The 21,039-nt window shown below is 32.2% G+C and overlaps 2 protein-coding genes across 15 annotated transcripts; one reads left to right on the top strand and one right to left on the bottom strand.

Moving 5' to 3' along the window:
- Positions 1 to 313: 313 nt before the first annotated feature.
- LOC102616047 (hypothetical protein) lies at positions 314 to 14,478 on the top strand. 12 transcript variants are annotated; one of them, XR_003064973.2, is made up of 5 exons: positions 317 to 991; positions 1,340 to 1,398; positions 1,512 to 1,568; positions 2,765 to 2,827; positions 3,026 to 3,376. XR_003064973.2 is itself a non-coding variant. In XM_025097418.2 (2 exons), the coding sequence occupies exons 1-2, from the start codon at positions 10,363 to 10,365 to the stop codon at positions 14,112 to 14,114; spliced, it is 756 nt and encodes a 251-aa protein (XP_024953186.1). In that variant the 5' UTR covers positions 10,278 to 10,362; the 3' UTR covers positions 14,115 to 14,478. The 12 variants fall into 12 exon arrangements, 3 of the variants coding, with proteins under 3 accessions (XP_024953186.1, XP_006464933.1, XP_006464932.1); XR_003064974.2 differs by having other exon boundaries at positions 317 to 1,402; positions 3,026 to 3,577; XR_008056551.1 differs by having other exon boundaries at positions 317 to 1,398.
- A 1,099-nt stretch (positions 14,479 to 15,577) lies between these two features.
- Positions 15,578 to 20,685, bottom strand: LOC102617414 (uncharacterized). 3 transcript variants are annotated; one of them, XM_006464874.4, is made up of 4 exons: positions 19,568 to 20,685; positions 19,335 to 19,498; positions 18,150 to 18,224; positions 15,578 to 15,952 (listed from the first exon to the last, which is right to left on the bottom strand). In XM_006464874.4, the coding sequence occupies exons 1-4, from the start codon at positions 20,217 to 20,219 to the stop codon at positions 15,836 to 15,838; spliced, it is 1,008 nt and encodes a 335-aa protein (XP_006464937.1). In that variant the 5' UTR covers positions 20,220 to 20,685; the 3' UTR covers positions 15,578 to 15,835. The 3 variants fall into 3 exon arrangements, with proteins under 3 accessions (XP_006464937.1, XP_006464936.1, XP_006464935.1); XM_006464873.4 differs by having other exon boundaries at positions 19,335 to 20,353; positions 20,435 to 20,684; XM_006464872.4 differs by having other exon boundaries at positions 19,335 to 20,684.
- Between the last annotated feature and the right edge of the window lie 354 nt (positions 20,686 to 21,039).

Here is a 21,039-nt window from a genome sequence, read left to right as displayed (position 1 = left end):
CGTAAAAACCTGTGTCACTTGTGGTTGATTTAATATTTTAGATTTTGTTGGCTTATTTTTCTTCCTATTTATTTGTGGTACATATCATATTTTAATCACATAAAAAAAAAAGAGTATTGTTTCTGTTTAATTTACAGCTGTTTTAGTGAGTCTCTTTCTTAACAATAAAAAATTATCATTAGATTAAATGGAGTAGATCCAACGGCTTAGATTCATTTCACTATTAAATAAAAAAAAAAAACTGAGAGAATTGGAAACCTGGGTAACTGGTCACGCTTTTGGTTTGGGTTAAAAATATATAAATGAAAGAAAAAAAAAAAAAAAAAAAAACCCAACTCCCACAGCTCACACACGCCTCACCTCTCATCTTCTTGTTCCAAGGCTATCAACGGTGGCGCGAGTTGGCAATGGTCAATGGGTAGCTGATGTTCTTCTCCAACAATGATCAACAGCAGCACAAATCCCTTATATCTTCTCATTTACTGAACCAGCTCTTACAAATCCCTTAAATCCTCAATCGACAAAGCTCCAAGTAAATCCTCAATCGAAAAAGCCTCCAAGAAACTCGACACCTGAAAATCGAAAACCCAGCTAAAATCTCCACCAAAAAGTCCAAGACCAAAAGGATTGATCGTGTCGAGACTAGCCTCAAAGAATCCAACCGCTATATGTCCTTATTCAGGTTCAAATCTAGTGCTGTTGTCGCCCTTGTTCTGTTTGTCGTATTCAACCTCTCGAAGGGGAAGTTGTTGCGAAATTATCGTTGAAGCCTTTGGGATTGTCATGAAGATGAGCCAATAGTGCACTTCGTTGATAAGATAGTGATCTCTACTTCTTCTTGTATTTCTTCTGTTCTTTTTATGCGCCAACTTGATTTTTTTTTAAATTAATTATTTTTTATCTATTTTAACTATTTTAGGTTCTCGGAGACTTGATGCTTGATGTATCTAGCATGAAAAACTAGATCATCAAGCTCGATGGCCTCTGTCAGGTCTCTTTCTAGTTATAATTTGATATTCTTGTTATAGTTATTTCGTAGAACTTGGTTGAAATCTAATCCTCTGCAAAAATATTTTGAATGATTTACTTTTTTATGAATATTCAATGTATTAAATGTGATATATTTAAAGTGATTACACTGGGTTTTTGATGGAATTGGTTTTGAATTATTAGTATAGCCGAACTCAGTATCCTCTCAACTTGTTTACTCGTTTTACGTTAAAGCTTTAAAAGAAATGATTTTTATATCAAGGAAACAAATGAAAGGAAAATGCTTGATTGATATTGAAATTCATTTCCAATGATATTTAAGAATGTGATTCTGTTTCTGTCATTAAAGCTGGAAAACTGAGGTTCTCGAAGCTGAACAAATACTGGGTTGAAAGCTCTTAGAAAAGGGTTTGTATGTTTTTGTGTAGCTGAGTTGATCTCTGTTATTAGTAGTTTGCTACTTGTATAATATACCTATGCCCCCTTTGATTTCTGATATAGTAGTTGTCTCCTTTTTGCAGTATTTACCTTGTGTGGAGGATACTGTTCTTGGGGTCATTGTTGATTGTAAAGCTGATGTAAGCACTTTTACCATACTTTATAAATTATTATTTTTGTTGTCATTACTTTGTTGCCGGTTTGGAATTTTTTTTCCTGCTTTGTTGTGTTTTAATTTTGGATAAGGTTTAGGTAAAATTGTAATAGCAATTTGTTAGTATGACAGAATATTTCTCTTATATCTTGAGGGAGTGACTCTTTTATACAAGAATACGGGAAAATCACAACTGCATACCCCATTGTTCATGCATAGTGTAGTTCTCTGTGTCTTTAATTAGTGGTTGCAATCTAGAGAGGCAAAATTGCATAAATGAGAAAGAAAGACGAGATTTAAGCATTTTATAAGTGATATAACATTGGACCTAACATTTTTTAAGAAAGGATACATAAGTCCAATCCCAACTTGTTTGTCATTGAGAAAACCCCCGGTAGCATTATATTAAAGATGCCTTATTTTCTTTTTTTTTGGTTCCCATTATTTACTTCCAGAAAGCAAAAGAACATTATACAAATGGTAGCTTTGGTTTTTAGCTGGATTGCGCTCTGCGTTTTGCTACTTGTAGTTGCTGTTTTTCAATATTTTTGTGGCCATTAAATTTGATTTCTTTGATATTTTATTTTAAACATAAGATGTCATTGACTATATTGATTTAATCTTAAAGGGTGATGGGCTAGATTAATTTATTAAATTATTTGTGCAGTTTTGTTTGCTTAATAATGGTGTCCTAGGGATGCAATTTTATATTAAGCATAATATGCAATTTGTTTTGCTGATGTTTATGTATAAAAAACTTCCAGGTGCTGCTTAATCCAGCATAAGCAGTACCTGGAAGTTTTTAATGTGCTAGTTTGCTGCCGTTTATGCACAAAAACAGCACCTGGAAATCTCCAGGTGCTGTTTTGTTGTTGTTTGTGCAGAGAGACCATACCTGAAAATTTCCAAGTGTTTTTTAGCTACTGTTATGTTGCAAAAACAACATGAAGAAATTTTCAGGTGCTGTTTTACTACTGTTTGTGTAGAAAAACTGCACCTGAAAATTTCCGAGGGTGTTTACCTACTGCGTTATATTCTTGTAATTAGTACTTTATTATGATCTCCATTTTCCTTTTTCTTTTATGGTAAGATTCTATTAGAGTAAGTTGGATTTTATTTTTGCCAAACATCAACTTAAAGCATAATTTGTAATTGATATTTTTTAACTTGATACTTTATCAGAGTTGATATTTTAAGCATCTATTTACTTTTTTTGCGGCTGTGAAGATGCTCAACAACTTGAAGGTATTCACTAACAATTGTTCTTAATCATTATAATAGATCTACATGGCTTGATTCATTCGTTATGAAAATATTTACTACTGCTGATATACATTTAACTCCAAAAGTTAGTGTACTTCATGTTATCATTTCCTGTATATTTATAGATTTCAAATATGAACTCTATATTCATCTTTCTAGTTCTTTTCTGGTTCCATGTAGTATCACTGGAGAGGTGTATTTATCTGAGTTATTGAAGCTTGGGTCAGAATTTGTGTTGAAACTCTTAGAAAATCTTGGGCATATCATGCTAATAATTGAGGTGTATTACACAAATTTTTCGATGTGCATCAGAGTGGGCTAACAGTTTGGACACAAGGTAAAAATATTGTTAATTGTTAATAGAATTTGCATGAAGGACATTAAGTAACTTTGCTATTCACATTTTATAATCTTTGCTCCTAGGAGCTCTTATATATAATGTCAGATAAGGTATATTGTTTTATGAAATTTTTATATGGGATTTTGTATCGTTATAATCAATTAGTTGTTTATCTTAGAATCTCTTTTATATTTTTGTCTTTCAAGTTAAATTGATGACATTCCAAGTGGGCTACAGTTGTTGCTATGTAGTAGGGGGGTTGAGTTGAATTATAATAATTCACCCAACCTTTTTAGATATAATGCTAGCCTTTCATGTTTTTTTGGAGATGATACTTATAATAAGATGCACTCGGTGTAATATACTAGTTTTTGGTGGATTTTTAAGGATGATATGTAGAAAATATTATGTTTGATATTGAAATAGTTAATTTGATTTATTTTCATTAAATTGAGTACCTATAATCACTAAACAAAATAAAAATAAATTGATTTAGCGGAATGGAGAAATAAGCCTATAAAATTTTAGGGGAATTAATGGAATTAAAAATTGTTACAAAGTTATTTGTGGGGGAGATTTTGGCTATAAAAATTGGCAGCAAAATATAAAGGTTCTTTTAATTTTATTTTGGCAGAATTAATGTAATTTAGCCATTATGTTTATTTTATCACATAAAAAGATAAAAATCCTGAAAGTAATAGAAAAAAAAATGGAAAATAACTTAAACTTGAAAAAAAGGACAAAGAAAGAAGAAGAATTTTTGGGTTGACAAGGGGCGGGATATGAATGGTAGTTTTCGATTTGGTTTGTCTTGTTATAAATTTTAAAATGGTATATTATATGCCTAAAACGAATCCTTGTGGTTTAAGGTAATCAAAATTGGGCGTGAAATTCAGATGAAATAGCTGGCCGCCTCATTTGTTGCAGTTAGCTGCTTGGATGGCAGTAACTTTGCCAAATTGAAGTGGCCAGTAGCTACAAGGAATCAGCTAACTGGTTTGAACCCTTAAGTCTTGAGTTTTACTTATTTCTTTCATCTTCTTCACTTGCTTGTGTCTCTCTAAGACTTAAACTTCATCTTTATCTCACTAAAATTTATTATCTTCTCATATGTTTCTAGCTTATTTGATACTTCAAAATCATTACCTATCACTTAAACACCATTTCTCACTCATAATTCAAAAATCCCAATTGGTGGCCTCTTATAGTGCAAGCATTGTGGAAATGACTCATATAACTCATTATATAATATTTTTATTACAAAATTCACATTATAGTTCTTTTAATTATCATTATATGCAAATGGTTACAAATGAATAATTTGAATAACTAATATTTTACAAATAGACAATTAGATTTTGTCATATTTTCGTTTTCAATGCTAGCATAAGGAGTCATTGCACTTAGATTGGCCATCATTTACACATGCCTTAACGATATAATTCAATGTGATATTATACCAACTGTCAATTATAATATTTATTACTATATTTATAATTAAGACCTCTATGACAATATTCTAATGAGCACGAAATATGAACATTAAACATGAAAATAATGATAATCTTTTACTTACAATAAGACAACATCAATCATTGAACATGAAACTTCTTATTACACACTTGAGGCGTTCATAATTATCTAAAAATTTAACCATTAATCTTGAATAGTGAATTGTTAAACGTGAAACCAATACGAACCTGAAACAATAAGAAGAGAGTAGTGCTTGTTGGGTTTTTCAAACATTTAGTATCACCATTAATAGAAGGGTTTGGTAGGTGCATGGGTTGGTGAATACATGAATTAATTGCAATAAGAAACCATGTTAATAAAAAGATTAGTTGCTTTTTCTAAATGTTTAACCTCAAGGCCTTTTGCTCTCCCCCATTATTATTAATAAAATATCAAAATTACAAAAATGGTCCATCACTTTCTCATATGACCTTGTTGAGAATCTTTGAAAGTTGAATTATGGGAGACTTAAACAAACTACATATGCTACGTTATTCCTTACGCTTTCATTAATGTGGATCCCTATATTGTTAGTAACATCTTCAAAAATTTAGGTGTTGATAAGTTGAAGTATATATGGTGATCAATTGAATGGTTAGATTTAAGACTAAGTAAATAGTATTGGTACAACTATTGTTGTTAACTCTAATAATCTTCTTCTAATGCTCATGTTAAAGTCATTTTAACAAACATGGGATTAATGACATGCAATATATCCTACTGCATCATTATTATTTATTTATTTTTTGATAGGTCAGACTTGGGCCTAGCCTTGATGGGCTTTGATCGGCGTTTAGCGGAACATATCCTTGTACCGTAGGCTGGTCAAGCTTCATATAAAAAAAGAAAAGAAGAAAAGAAAAGTAAATATAAAACATTTACTATTAATATTGAGATTGTGAACATTAAACTTGAAACCAAAGTAACATGAAACCTAGGCCAATGAACATAAAACATAGGATCATTAACTTGCAACCCTGAAAGTCGTGTAAATTATGAACTAATAAATATGAAACACTTACCATTAATCTTGAGATTGTGACTATTAAACTTGCAACTAAAGTAATTTGAAACTTGGGGCAATAAACATAAAACACGGTATCATTAACTTGCAACCTCGGAAGTCATGCAAATTATGGACAAATAAATATAAAACACCTACCAATAATCTTGAAATTGAGACCATTAAACTTGAAATTAAAGTAACTTGAAATTTAGGGTAATGAACATGAAATATAACGTCATTAACTTGCAACCCCGAAACTATTGCAAATAATAGACCAATAAATATGGAAAACCTACCATTAATCTTGAGATTGATACCATTAAACTTGAAACTAGAGTAACTTGAAATCTAGGCCAATGAACATGAAACATAAGATCGTTAACTTGCAGCTCTAGAAGTTATGTAAATTATGGACCAATAAATATGAAACACCTATCCTTAATCTTGAGATTGGAAACATTAAACTTGAAATCAAAGTAACTTGAAACTTAGAGTAATGAATATGAAACATAGGGTCATTAACTTACAACCCTGGAAGTCATGCAAATTATGAACCAATAAATATGAAGCACCTACTATTAGTCCTGGAATTGAGACCATTAAATTTGAAACCAAAGTAACTTTAAACTTAGGGCAATGAACATGAAACACAACATCATTAACTTGCAATCCTGAAAATTTTGTAAATAATGAATCAATAAATATGAAACACCTACCATTAATCTTGAAATTAGAACTATTCAATATGAAACCGAAGTAACTTGAAACCTAGGGCAACGAAAATGAAACACATGATTATTAACTTGTAACCTTGAAAATCTTACAAATAATGAACCGATAAATATGAAACTCTCACCATTGACCTTAAAATTAGTACCATTAAACGTGAAACCAAAGTAACCTGAAATATAGGGCAATAAACATGAAACACAAGATCATTAACTTGTAACCCTGAAAATCTTGCAAATAATGAACTAGTAAATATGAAACCTTTACCATTGATCATGAAATTGATAGCATTAAACTTGAAACCAAAATAACTTGAAACCAAAATAACTTGAAACTTAAGGCAATGAATATGTAACACAAGATCATTAACTTAGAATCTTGAAAGTTATGCAAATTATGGATCAATAAATATGAAAAACCTATCATTAATCTTGAAATTGAGACCATTAAACTTGAAGGTAAAGTAACTTAAAATTTAGGTCAATGAACATGAAACACGAGATCATTAACTTGTAACCCTTAAAATCTTACAAATAATAAATCAATAAATACGAAACTCCTACCACTGATCTTGAAATTGTGGCAATTAATCTTGAAACTCATTTTTTATTATTATAAAACTAAATTTTTACTATTATGTGGCCTTTGCTACTAAAAATTATTAGGGGTGTTCAGAATTCAATTTGATCCGGTCAATCTGTCTAATCCGCAAAAATCTTATATGCGGATTGGTGGATCGGATTGGATTGAAAATTTAGAAATACACAGTCGGTGGATTGGATATGCATTTACTTCTATAAATCCATAAAAATCAATGAATCCACAAAAAAAAAAAAATTTATTTTATTAAAAAAATAAAACTTATAAACTTATAAATGTAGCATTGCCACTTACTAATAAATAAACAAGTTCAAATATAGTTAAATTAACATCATATCATATCTTATTTGATAATAATATAAAATATAAAATTAAATATTTGAATAATTAAATAAGAAAATATAACTTCCTAAACATTTAATATTTTAAAAAAACAAAAAACCGTAAGCCAAACAAAACATTTTAGCACATAACACCAAACCTTTACCTCACCGCACGCACAAGCCATCACTGTTTCACTTCACCACTTGAAGGTAATTAAACTTAATTTTTTACTTTCTTTTCAAGCTTTTCAAGCTCTTCAAGTTTTGTAATTTCTTTTGTTACATCCAAGCTCTCAAGTTTCAACTTTTGTATATATTTAAATTCATAATTTTAGTTACTTTTCATATATTGATCTAAACAAATGAGACCTTTTCTTTTTAGAGTGTTATATTTTGAAACCTTGATTATATTATCCTAGCTTTATTTAGACTGATTTATTTAAACCTTATTCAATTTTAAATTTAATCGGTAGCAAAAGTATTTTTATTTTAGATTTTTTAAATGTAATTACTTTGTAGATTGGACAAAATTAAAAAATTTTAATTCGCAAATCAATCCATAAAATGGTGGATTAAATAAAAATTATGTCAAATTTGCGATCTGCAGACATATGAATTAAATTTAGATTGAATTTCACTAATTCATAGATTGAATTAAATGAAAATTTTATAATTTGTAAAATCGTGGATTGTATATGTATTGATATCCAATCCACAAGTTTTGATCCGGCAACACCCCTACACATTATTATTTTTAAATATTATATTATTTATTATTATTTAATTCATTGAAGGGGCAACTGATTGCTCCCAATATTTTTTAAATATTTGTGGCAACCAAACGATTGCTTAGTTTTTTTGATTTTTTTTCATTACTTGATACATGCATGTAGGGGTGGGTGTTCGGATCGGGTTAACCCGAACCGAACCGAACCCAAAATTTATTTCGGGTTCGGTTCGGTTTGGGTTAACAGGTGAAACCCGAACGGATTCAAAGCTTTAACCCGTTCGGGTTAAAATTCGATTTGGGTTCAACCCGAACCGAATTTTCAACCCGTTCGGGTTGAAGCTTTTTTTTTTTTTAAGATTCAGCTTTTAAAAATTAAAAATATATATACATTAAACAAAAAAAATCCCTATGGTGGTGGTTAATAATTATTGCTAATTTGGAGATGTTGTGTTGAGTATTGAATCAATGTGGAGATGGATTATTTGCCTTGTTTGTCATGTGGAGATGTTTAATCATGCTTGCCATTTGCCATTTGCCATTTTAATTTCTAGATTTGTAATTTTTGTAGCTTTATTGTACTTGACTACATGTTTTATGTTTTGTTAACTTTAAAAAGACTTGTTGAAATGTTATTAATGATGATTTGTAGTTGATATTTGTTGTTAAGGATGTTTGGAATTGAGATTTTTGGATCTTAAGTGATTGTTGTTAGAATTTTTAGATTAAATTGTTCCTTAAGGATGTTTGGAATATTTGGAATTGAGAGTTTTAAATTGTTGAAATGTCATTAAGGATGATTTGTAGTTGATATTTGTTATTAAGGATGTTTGGAATTGAGAGTTTTGGATTTTAAGTGGTTGTTATAATTTTTGGATTAAATTGTTTCTTAAGGATGTTTGGAATATTTGGAATTGAGATTTTTAAATTGTTGAAATGTTATTAAGGATGATTTGTAGTTGATATTTGTTGTTAAGAATGTTTGGAATTGAGATTTTTGAATTTTAAGTGGTTGTTGTTAGAATTTTTAGATTAAATTGTTCAAACCCATTCTAACCCAAACTAACCTGAATTATTCTAACCCAAACTAACCCGAACCAAAATTTTAACTCAAATTATCAACCAAATCTGATCCGAATTGCCAACCCAAACTGAACCGAACCGAATTAAATTCGGTTTGGTTTGGTTCGGGTTGGCGTTTTCAACCCGATTAGGTTCAATTCTCCAACCCGAACGGGTTGAAACCCAAACCGAAACCCGAACAACTCGAACCGAAACCCGATTTGCCCACCCCTACATGCATGTATTGTATGTAGCAAAGACCGTTTGAGTGATGCTATTAGAGCTGGCAAAACGGGTCATCGGGTCGTGTTCATACTGTGTCAGCTTCATGTCGTGTCAAATTTAATTCTACTCAAATCTGACCCATTTAATAATCGTATCAAAATATTGAGACTCAAACCCGACACGAAAAAATAATCGGGTTACCCAATAACCCATTTAATATCTATATATTGAACAAAAATTACATCAAATATTTACACATTATCATACATACGTATGTACATACATACATACATACATACATAATTTATCGATATTATAAAATATACATATCTACTAATATATTACACATTTATACTATTGCGGTTATATATATAATATTATATATTAATATTATAAAATATACATGTCTATCAATTTTTACACATTTACACTATTGAAGTTCTAAATGTATTTAAAATTTTATAAATAAAACACAATGTTTATATTCATCCTTTTAAAGAATAAAAAAAAAATCATTACTAATATTTGAGTTTTAATGATAAAAATATGTAAATTATTTTAAAATAGAAAATATAATTAAGTCATTGATCGAGTAAATGGGTTAAGAATTTTAACCCTAATCCGATACGAAAAAAAATCATATTGATATGAACCCGATCTATTTAATAATTATGTTAAATTTAACTACCTATATCTATTTATTTATATCATATTTATATCGAATAATCGAATCGTGTCAAATTTTACCGGCCTTAAATGCTATATTTACGGACACTTGTGCAACTCAGACACTTTACAATTCTTTCTTTTTGACCGCGGGACATCCTACAACACAAATTGGAATAATTGTCACAGTGACACGTGGCTCAGCGGAGAAAAACACCGAAAACGAAAAATGGGTCAAAACTCAAAAGTGAAACAAAGACACAAAAACGCCATATTGAGTGAGAGAGAGAGAGAGATTGATTGGAGTGAAATGAAAGGGTAAAGAAGATGCTCCCACTAAAGCTGATACGCTCTTTGGTTTTGGGTGACACCATTAACAACAATCATCTTCTTAAACAATCACAAACAAGTTCCCAAAACAATCAACTCACATCATCTGAAAAGACACCATTTCTTCTTTTTCTTCCAACCAAAGAGCTAGTCACTGATACATACAGATTAGCCACTATCGCAAGAGACATGGGCATGGATTTATACCCAACCCCTTCACTTTCTCATATCATCTTTTCATACCCATCTCCATCATCTTCATCATCATCATCATCGTCAACGTCACCTTCCTGGCATTCATCAATGTCCTTATCTTCATCATTGATTTTACCGCACGACGCCGTTCCTCTGACCTTCCCTTCACTTTCCACTTCCTCTTTGTCCCATCTCCGCTCCTTTGTTTCCCTTTCAAAAGGGCTGTTCAAGCTAGTCTTTGTTACCGGGAACAGTGAAAGTAAAGTTGACAACTCAAGTAGCAGCCACTGGGATTGCTGCTCTTTCTCTCTGTTCTCACGGTTAAATGGTGACCGAATCGATTCAATGGAGGCCTTTTCAAGGGCTCTGGCTGGAATAGGATGGACCCTCTTCAAAACCAAGAAAAATTCCAACTCTAGATCGGTCTACTTGTTTAGGAAAGTGGATTCTGGTCGGGTTCGGGCCAATGGGTGTAGGATTAGGGAGCTGAGGTTGCCTGCACTGGATTTTAAGAATGCCCCTTTAAGGATTTTGCAGTATGTTGTTCTAATGACTGATGATGTCTTCTATCTCGCCTAAATCGGTTTGTATGTTTTACTTTTTTTGCTTCAATTTTTCATACAATATATAATATGATTGTTTTAGTACGTGATTGATGTATCACCAACAGTTGGACACACTTAGACCAAGGCCATATATTGATATTTTATTTGGTGTATCATATGGGGGCCATGGGTTTTACATTAGTAGTAGTTGAGGTTTCTTTGGAGAATTATTGATTTGTCATGGTGGGGCTTGCATTTTAGTGCCCAAGTTTGTGTTATTAAATCCTGAGTAAGGAAATTTAACATAAGAAGGTTTAGTTGAGAGCTAAGTAAATAATATTAAGACTTCTGATATCGTCAGCCGTAAATTCACCATTCATCGATTGTTATAGGTTTCTTTTTGGTTTACCTGGTCTAACTAGGATGCCTTAACATAGGAAATCAGACTATGTAATTCTTTGTTATCAAAAAGGGTATGAAATCACGTTGCTTTGATCCCCAGATATTTTCGTTGTGGAAACTCCAACCATTGACACTCGTCAGATCTTGAATTCTTACATGTGTTATAGAGATAGAGTCAAGAGGTGAGAATGAGCATGTTGAGGGTATTGGAAAGAAAAGGTAAAAGGATAAGGCGATTAGTTGTTGCCAGTGGGTTAGTTTGTTTTATTTGATCTATAATTCAAAACCATAATTGTCTGTGAAAAGGTATCTTGATTATCAGAGTGGTTTTATTGGAGATCAACTGAAGAGAATTCTAAAAGAGGTCAAGAAATCTTAGAAATCATAACCTAGAGAAAGATAAACTCTTAACACTTTTTTAAGCACTTTGTGAAATTCTATTAAAATGAGAGTATTCAGGGCACCAACATTCCAAGCTTTTCATGAGAAGTTCAGGTATGCTGCAAAATTTGAACTTTCGTAAAATATTGCAAACAAAGTAACTGTTCATGTCTCTTTGGGGTTTGATCTCTAACTATTTTAAGACGTTGTCAACCTCTTTTGAAAAGATTGCATTGTATGCTCCCTAATAATAAAACAAGTCTTTCAACTGTTCGGGAAACATATAGTTGGATAAACTTTGTGTTGATTTTATGAGCTCTCTTTCATTTAAGTTTTCCAAAGTCTTGATCTTATACAATTCTAGAAAACTATATTTATTTTTAAGTTCTCTTGGTTTTTCAAGGCCTAGACCCTATTCAGCTCTGAATATCTCCCAAGGAATTGATATTCAGAAAAGGCAATATTCTTACCATATTTTCCTTCTTGATCAGTACAAGTCAATGTAATGGATCTTATTTCTGCTAGAATGGCCTGATAATTGTCCATATTTTTTGATAGAAAATGTGAATTAATATATCTTTGTAATCTGAGTTGCATTCTTATTTGAGTGTTATTTCCAACAACTATATCCGTTTTGTTTGCACCTTCAACTCGAGGAAGCTTTTCTGCGGAGGATAGTATATTTGCTTTCGAGGCATATTTAGCTTTGAAGCCATATTTTCCTTCTATACAATGAACGATTCTCGTTTTCCACATCGAGACCTTGCCATTTCTTGGAAGCCTTGAAAAATTTCAGGAGTTAAACTAACACGCAGAGAAATTTTCTTCACCTTTGTAATGTTCAATGTAATTCCACACATTGCCAGCGAGTGAGTTCCTGCACTGATTTACAAGCCGTGAGCCCTTAGTATGGCCAAAGCGGACAATATCTATTTGGTTGTTGGCTCTGGGCTGTTACGGTTAGTATCACAACTGACTTGCGGCCCAATGTTTGGATTGATATGTTAATGGTATGATTTTCATTATGTTCTATTTCCAATGACCCTCACAAGGACATGAGGGGAAGTATATAATATTCTGCATAGCTAGCGAATGAGTTCCTAGATTCATTTATCACAAGTCGTGGACAGTTCTAACTCGTTAGATACGTTTTAGGTGCAAAACTGAATAACAAAACCGTGACTGGCAGTGTGTCCAAACCGGACAATATCTACTTGGTTTTGGATCCAGACTGTTACAATCAATATATTGCCATCTAGCAAAATTTGATTAGAGGCTAGCTTTTAACATTTTTTTTTTCTAGAATATCTTTTGCACTTATACAATTGACTCTTGATAAAAAGTTTCTTCTTTTAATAAGTCTGCATGAAATTTTGTTTTACACAAAAATGATAGAAAGAATTTGCTTCTTTATAGTGGAATAACTTTGTTGGGTGGTATTCCATATTCTCTTAGTGAATCTTATTAATTGTTCTTTTGTTAGTTTTTGTTTCAATACATCTTTTTAATTATTCTTTTCTTAGTTTTTGTTTCAATATCTTTCTGTACATATATCTGATGTATCTGTTTCTACAATGTTAAAAACATCAAGATGAGAAATGTGTAAACAAGGAAACTTTTCTGTTTGAAATGCAACTTTTTTTTTACTGCTCTACATTTTCATTTGGGGGTTGTTTTTTAATCTGTCATAGTGGCTTAGCATCTTTGGCCAATTCTTTATGGCAGTCTGCAACATAAATTAGTCTTCCAGAAAAATTCTAGATTGGTCTAGAAATCAGAATTCTTTTCGATGCCTGCTAAAGGCAGAAATATTTGGAGCCTTAAATTTCCAGGTTAATGTAGTTTCTATTACAATTGGTGTTAGAAAGGTAAGGAAAAATGCTAAGATTTTTATGAGACAAATCACAGGGAATGCCCACAAAACCTACTGCTGGCATGATAATTGATTTTCTAGTTGGATCATAGTTATTTAATGGGAGATATTTGGAAAGTATCAAATGAAATGGTGTGAGATATTACAGGGTTTTGGATCTTGATCTGTGAAATGATGTTCTTGACCGTGTTTTTCATCTTTTCCCCAATGAGATTAGTGGCTTAGGTAGTTTTTCTGTATTAACATATGCCTTTATATACTTCTATTATGTTAAATGTCAGTGGTTGTAAACATCGTCATTTAGTTACAAAGTGGTGTTTGTCTGTCACAGGATTCTGGTGTTTCACTTGTAAGAAGAGTTTGCATCTACATAGAGCAAGTGAACAAGATGGGAGCATAGACGAGTAAGGACTTGGAAATGTCACGGTATAAGAAGAATTGTTAAGTTTGAGTTAAAGTTGTACATGTCTATTTATCAGTTGTAAGGAGTATCATAAAAATATATGGTCAATTGACGCCGAGTACCCCGGATGGTGATGACAGCTAATTTTGTAACAGCAAGGAACTGAGTACGTGCATACAGAAACTTTACTCTTTACCAGAAACATAGGACATTTTATAGCATATGGGAATTAAGCATCACATTGGCAACTTTGCAGACCATTTAATTTGATAAGAGTATCATCATAATATGGATGAATGCATTGATTTGAGTTTCATAGGTATGACATGTGATTTGCTTGAATCAAGATGATCCTTAATTTTGACCTGTAAGGATACGGTATGTATTTCATTTTAAGATAGCTACTCACTTGATGGGTAGTTTTTCATCATAAATATTATCGGACGATGTGGTACCCTCACTGTATAGAAGAATTTAGCAACATGGAGAGGAGTAGTTTCCAATGTTTAATCCAATGTATTAAAATCAAGTAGTTCCCTTGCAAAATTACTATTATTTTTTTCCCATAAAAATAGAAGATCAGATCTCTAGTCTCTACCAGTATGATAGCTAGCTATGGTGATGATTAATATTTTATTTTTATTATTATTGATTTGATAAGCAACATATCAATTGTATGATATTGATTTTCAATTGTAATAGGGATTTTGTTAATTTTTTTTTTTGTTTTTATGAATTTAATATCTTAATTCCCATGCCTATACACTATAATTTTTTTTTAATTACTGACATATTTTACAATTGAATGTCTATTGATATTTATATTAGATATCTACAAGGACCACTTAAATCAATTTTATTATCGCGTAGTTTAATATATACTCTCATTTATTGCACGGTCAAATTTCTACTCTCACAAGTACTAAAGGTATATCAGCTCCACCACAAACAAGTGGAGAGAACTCAATTTTAATTGAGAGGAAATGGGAGGGACTCAAATCCGCCGCTCGACCGGCTTACACCATACTGTGTATTTAAAATGCTCTTTGCCTGGAAAAATTGTCCCAAATTTACAATAAACCTATCCAAATACTTATACAAATTTTGATGCATTTACAGTGTAGACATATAGCGCAACTCATTGAATCAGCAGATGAGTTGGCAACTATAATAACATAAGTCATTTATTCTCTCAAATTTACAATAAATCTAATTCAGTCTATATCTTCTCCGGAAATTTGTACCTGAACTGCAAAACCAAGGCTGTTTAAAACTTTCTTTTGCAGAAAATGTTAACTTGTTACTTGTTTATTTATTCATTGGATTTTGCTATGTTATTCATTCTCGGCCGGCTCAAGCCCAGAGTCGAAGGGCATCACATACATCGATAAAATAGCAGTGACTTGAAGAACATACAGACAAAACAGGATCGAAAATATTATTTACCCTTCAAAAGGGTCCATTTATGCTACCAATATTTTACACAAATAATGAACTATCCACATCTCAAGTGTTACATGTGAAATACAGGTGACAAGATCTAACACTCTACATCACATATGGCATCATATTAAATTGGAAAAGATCACTAAATGAACAATAGACATTTGACAGGACCAAAAAAGCAAAAAAACGTACTTTATATGCATTGAAAATAAATACACCAACAGATCATGTTGTATGAGCGCCGTGCGTTCGTGAAGCCCATATGCCAAAGACAAGAAACCAAAAGACAAATAGAATAGCCCAGTAGCGTGCAGGTCCATACTTGATTCTAGTAAGCACAAACTGCAAGTTTCAAAAGAACACGTTTTAAGACAAATTATCAGTTTCTTTCCCATGCCAGCGAGATCCTCAGAATCAAATTTTCAGAGAAAATTGAAAAGTAACAAGAACTGAAAACCAAAATTCAAAATGATATTATATGTAAACTGAGAGGAGCACAACTTATTATGTGGACAAAGATCGAAGATTACTACTGCATTCAATTAACTACATCATCGATGAAAGCTAGTAATATGATAGCAACCCAACTTCTAGACAGATTCTTGTTAGCTAAAATAAAACAAAAATTTTAGATCCAATGACAAAAATTGTCTGAAACAAAAAGATTGCTGCTAGCATTTGAAAAAGATTTTGGCTTATTTTTGACAAGTGCCTTTCAGAGAAGAAATTATCTTTTTTTTTTTTTTTTTTTGCTGAATAAATATCTCTAATAAAATGAAACAACCATCACTTGACTAGACTGTTTACATAATTTGTCATAACTGCTAATAATTTTCCAGAGAATTCCATTCGCCTCACATGGGAGAGAATATTCCAGCACGGGAATACTGTGGTGCAAATGACCAGGTTGACAAACTCAATCTTCGACTGACATTGTAAAGTATATCCTAGCATATCACAAACATGAAGGTGATTCTTTTCTTCATGAGATCTTGAGCTTTTAGCTCCCCTACTTAAATAAGTTCAACCAGAATCGGCAGATTTGCTAGATTTGCAAAGTCTTGACTGGACAAACAAAGAAGCCCCTTACATGTCCAAGCTGCAATAGTCCAGCTGGAATTTAGACTAATGACAATATAAACTGGGAGAATTCCCGTTGAGAGCTCCATCTAGGCCTTTTATGACCCCTGGATCCCAATTGGGCACTAAAGAAATTACTTTAATTGGGACAAATATCTGTCTCTATTGCCTCCCCGAATCCCAATTGGGCAAGTCCATCTTAATTGGACACATATCTAAAATAGCCATTATCAGATTAAAAAGACATTTTTCTTATTAATATCAATCATAAGTCATTGCATCTATATCACCAAGTCTATTCATCTTAAATTTCACCTCCAAATAGATAAAAGTAAGAATAAATATAATTACGACTACAGCTTGGTTGCAAACCAATTACTACTTCAAATATCATGATCCTATTTCCTCTAACAATAATAACACTCAAATTGATTCCATGAAGGCTCACTGCGTGATTGGCAAACAATATCAGCATAAATTGCAGAAAAGGCACTCGTAAGGATGGCATGAGAGTACAGGTTTCCTTATAATTGTCGACAAAACAAAAATAAGATAGGAGCAGGCCTGTCTAAGTCCTAAAGCGAGATGGTCCTACTATGGAAAATTCATATTAAATCACTGGATAAGATTAGCTAGCTGGAAGGATATCTGAAATGGAAAGGTAATAGCACTTCTTTTTGAGCATGTCAGTGGGGCCCAAAAGACATGAAACAACAGACTACAGGACAGTTACCCTCATCTTTTGCTTGGGCTTCTCACTTTTTGTATTTCTAAAAGCTAAAGAATAAATTGTCTGTTTCTCAAATTGCCACCAAGGTGATCAGCAAAACCTGATTCACTTATAAGAAATTACCCCTTCAGTCATCTCGTGAATAATTTTCTCATTATTTAGCCTTTTAATAGGGTAATCTCTTCCCTCCATGGTCCACTTACTAAATTTTGGTTCTTCCAGTTCAAATTTGCACAAATCAATATTATCTTCTCCAAAAGCAAGGATTCAATCTGTTTCAGCTTGAGTTTCACAGATACATATCTTTTAAAAATAGAGAATGTTGACAGTAAGACTAAGTTCTACAAATACCAGAGTCACAGAACCTTAAATATTGAGATGTATTCTGAAAACTATAACTAAAATCACCAAAAGCTTGAACCCAAATTTTCACCAATGGTTACCTCCAGATAAACCAAAAATTAAATTCATACGCATGTCAGTTTAACTTTCCTACAATGCCACTTAGAAGATACAAGATAAAAATAAGTAATGCTCCTCAATGGTGCCATAGCAATTGAAAACTATTCAAAAGCCTTGCGTTTTCATCTTCTCATTTGCTTGTACAGGATAGCAAAACTCAAAATGCTAAGTTTTAAAAATACATGTAACTGAACCTATATTGAGTCAAATCAAATACAGTAATACATGGGAAATGCAAACCACGTGAAACAGGATCTAATTACTTACAAAGCGAAAGAAGACCACAACCGTCAAAGCACAAATGCCTCCAAGGAGAATATGAAGACCACTTTTAGCCGTTTTCTGCACATCAAAATGGAGCCAATCAGATAAACATACAAATCCCATGGAGAATAAAGAGATTGACACTTCACATTGCATTAAAAATTACAAAAGAATAAATTTAGATAAATACATGGTTACTATATAACATCAATAATGCCAAGAAATATGATCCAAAAGTATTTCGAACATATAGACGATTGCAAACAAAACAAAGAAACAAATAATAACAACAATAATAAAAATAATGACATTACTTCCTAAAATTAATACATAACTTCAAAATTGAAGAGTAAAGCACAAAACTTTAGGTTATCTTTGTTTCGATGAAAGGGGGTAAACTCCTGAAAAGAAACTTCCACTTAAACACAAAGAATTTACATTTGCATTTCTTATGTTTGGTAAAGAATTGGACAAACACCAGGAAAAACTTATCTGAAAAATATGTTCTTAGTGTCCAAGAAAGAGGTTTCTACAAAGAGCAAATGACAGTTAATAACTGATTGTTTAATCTTTTAGTGCCAGTAAACTAAACTTAACTCATCTCACAGAACAACAGGAGGACTATAATCTCCCACTTAAGAATTTAAGAGAACAATTTTACATCTAGCTCATATATTAACCAGTAAACACAGAAGTTTCTACTGCTAATTGATGATTTCCCTAGACAACAATATCACATGGACTGCTATTAACAGTTTATCCAACAACACTTCATAACATAGTTAAACGATGACTATTAATCATGCAAACTGCAATTGAAGGGAATTAAGAATTATGCTAAGTGATAAGCAATAAAACCCAATGTAGAACAAAAATTTGTAGCGAGACTAACATTTCTTGAGAAGACAAATAACATGCCATGCACAGATGCCACCCCAAACCAACACTAAGATGTGCTGCTAACACAGAGTTCCATATTTATATATGTCTTGTTAGGGATGTATCCAACACTTGCATGTTACTTTGAGTTAAATATGGTTTTTACTTAAATCTTCAAGTTCTGACTAAACAGGAAGAAATCTTATGTAATGAACTAAATTGCATATCCTTCATAATACTCAAGAAACTTAAAAGTACCCCATCTATACACAATCCAAATAAAGCATAATGATGCCTAATCCAACACACCTTTCCAACTCGAGGAGCAATAAGCCATGCAAGAGTGACAGTGAGTAACCCCGTGGCAAGCAAAATCCCTGTACCTTCCACAGCCCATTTGGTAGCAGGATTTTCAGCAGCGGCAACATCTTCAGTGACAGTACTCAAAGGTTGCTCGGAAACAACATGTGAAACTGCAGTAGAATTGCTATAAGTATGGTTATTATTACTGCTATGTGGACTAAACCACAAAGAAATCTCACTAAGCCGTTGCCGTCTGATAGCAGCAACAGCATCAGGATCAACACCAGAACTTGTATGCACATGTGCGGGATTGGGTTCTCCAGTAGCAGTGCGCTCCCTTAATGCTTCAAAGTCCTTTAATGCAATAAGAACCTTTTTGAAGTCAGAAACCCTGATATTTTTTGCACCATTACCACAGATTTCACAAGCGGTGGATCCATGATTAACAAACCATTTAAGAGCACAGCCATAATGTACCAAAGCAAGATCACCTCTGCAAGAACAACCAAGTTCAATAAGCGTGTCTTGATTATGACACGGACCCATCTCTAAATCAGTATTAGTATTACAAATGAAAACTTCCCCATCAGGACTAATGAACTGTACATAACCAGATTCATTATTGACAAGATTTTTTTCACCATCGGGTTGTTGTGTGTCCCCATTACTTTTGGGGGTGGCTTCAGCTTCTGGCTTTTGAACTGGCAGAGTAATACCCAGATATGCTAAAGCAACATCTCCCCTTTTGTCAGATTCAGCACACTGGCAAACTCGGCAACTTGGTAACCCCACCTCCTTGTCTAGACTGCAACGTGAATCTTCTGCACTTTCAACTCTGCAAACTTCACCACCAGTGTTTGTCGTTTGTGGTACATTTTCCTTACCACCCATCACAGCCAAGCTAATTGATTCAAAGTGCCCAGATCAAAGATTCCAATCATCAACTCTTGGAAATTTTACAACACTTTTTTTTATTTTTATTTTCATGAGAAAAGGGTGATCAGACAGCTAATGCAAACAAAACCCTAAAAATCGAGAAAGTGTTAATAAAGAAACCTTAATAATAGGGCAGATGGATAACCGAAAATTCAAGAAAGTAAAGGAACCTGTCCTTAATAATTGAAGTGTTGTAATAGCATAAGTATTAGAATCAGATAACTTTCGTTTTGCATATTCTTTCTTGGTTGCACAAATATACTTTGCTTTGCAGCCTTTGCTTGCTACTGCTCTTCTCTTGCTGTTCCTCCACAATCGCTCCGCCGTTACTTGTTTTACTGTCCATTCGTATATGATCAGTTGCAGCTGGTGGGCATTATTTTTCTTTTTTTTCTTTTCTATTTTTGTTTCCTCGGTAAATTAATATCTGTTAGTAACAGTGCATTAATGTATATTGTCTATGTAAAATTTAATAAACATACATTTAAATCATAATAGTTTTCATGCACAAGGAATCACTTAAATTATTGGTTCACAATTTTTTGTTGTAATTTTAGAACTTTTAGATGCAATATAAAAAAAATAAGAGATGAGATTTAATATAGATTTTAATTTTAAGAAAAAAAAACAAGGAATGATAGAGCCATATTTTATTTACTATAGTCAATTATTTAGTAAAACTTTGATATATTAATAACATTGAAACTATAAAAAAAAATCTATTAATTTAGTAAATATTAATATTCTGATAAATTAACCAATTATTAATTTAGGA

This window comes from Citrus sinensis, chromosome 7 (genome assembly GCF_022201045.2).
Source record: "Citrus sinensis cultivar Valencia sweet orange chromosome 7, DVS_A1.0, whole genome shotgun sequence".
In the NCBI taxonomy this organism is placed as follows: Eukaryota; Viridiplantae; Streptophyta; class Magnoliopsida; order Sapindales; family Rutaceae; genus Citrus; species Citrus sinensis.
This window is presented reverse-complemented; position numbering and strand designations above follow the sequence as displayed.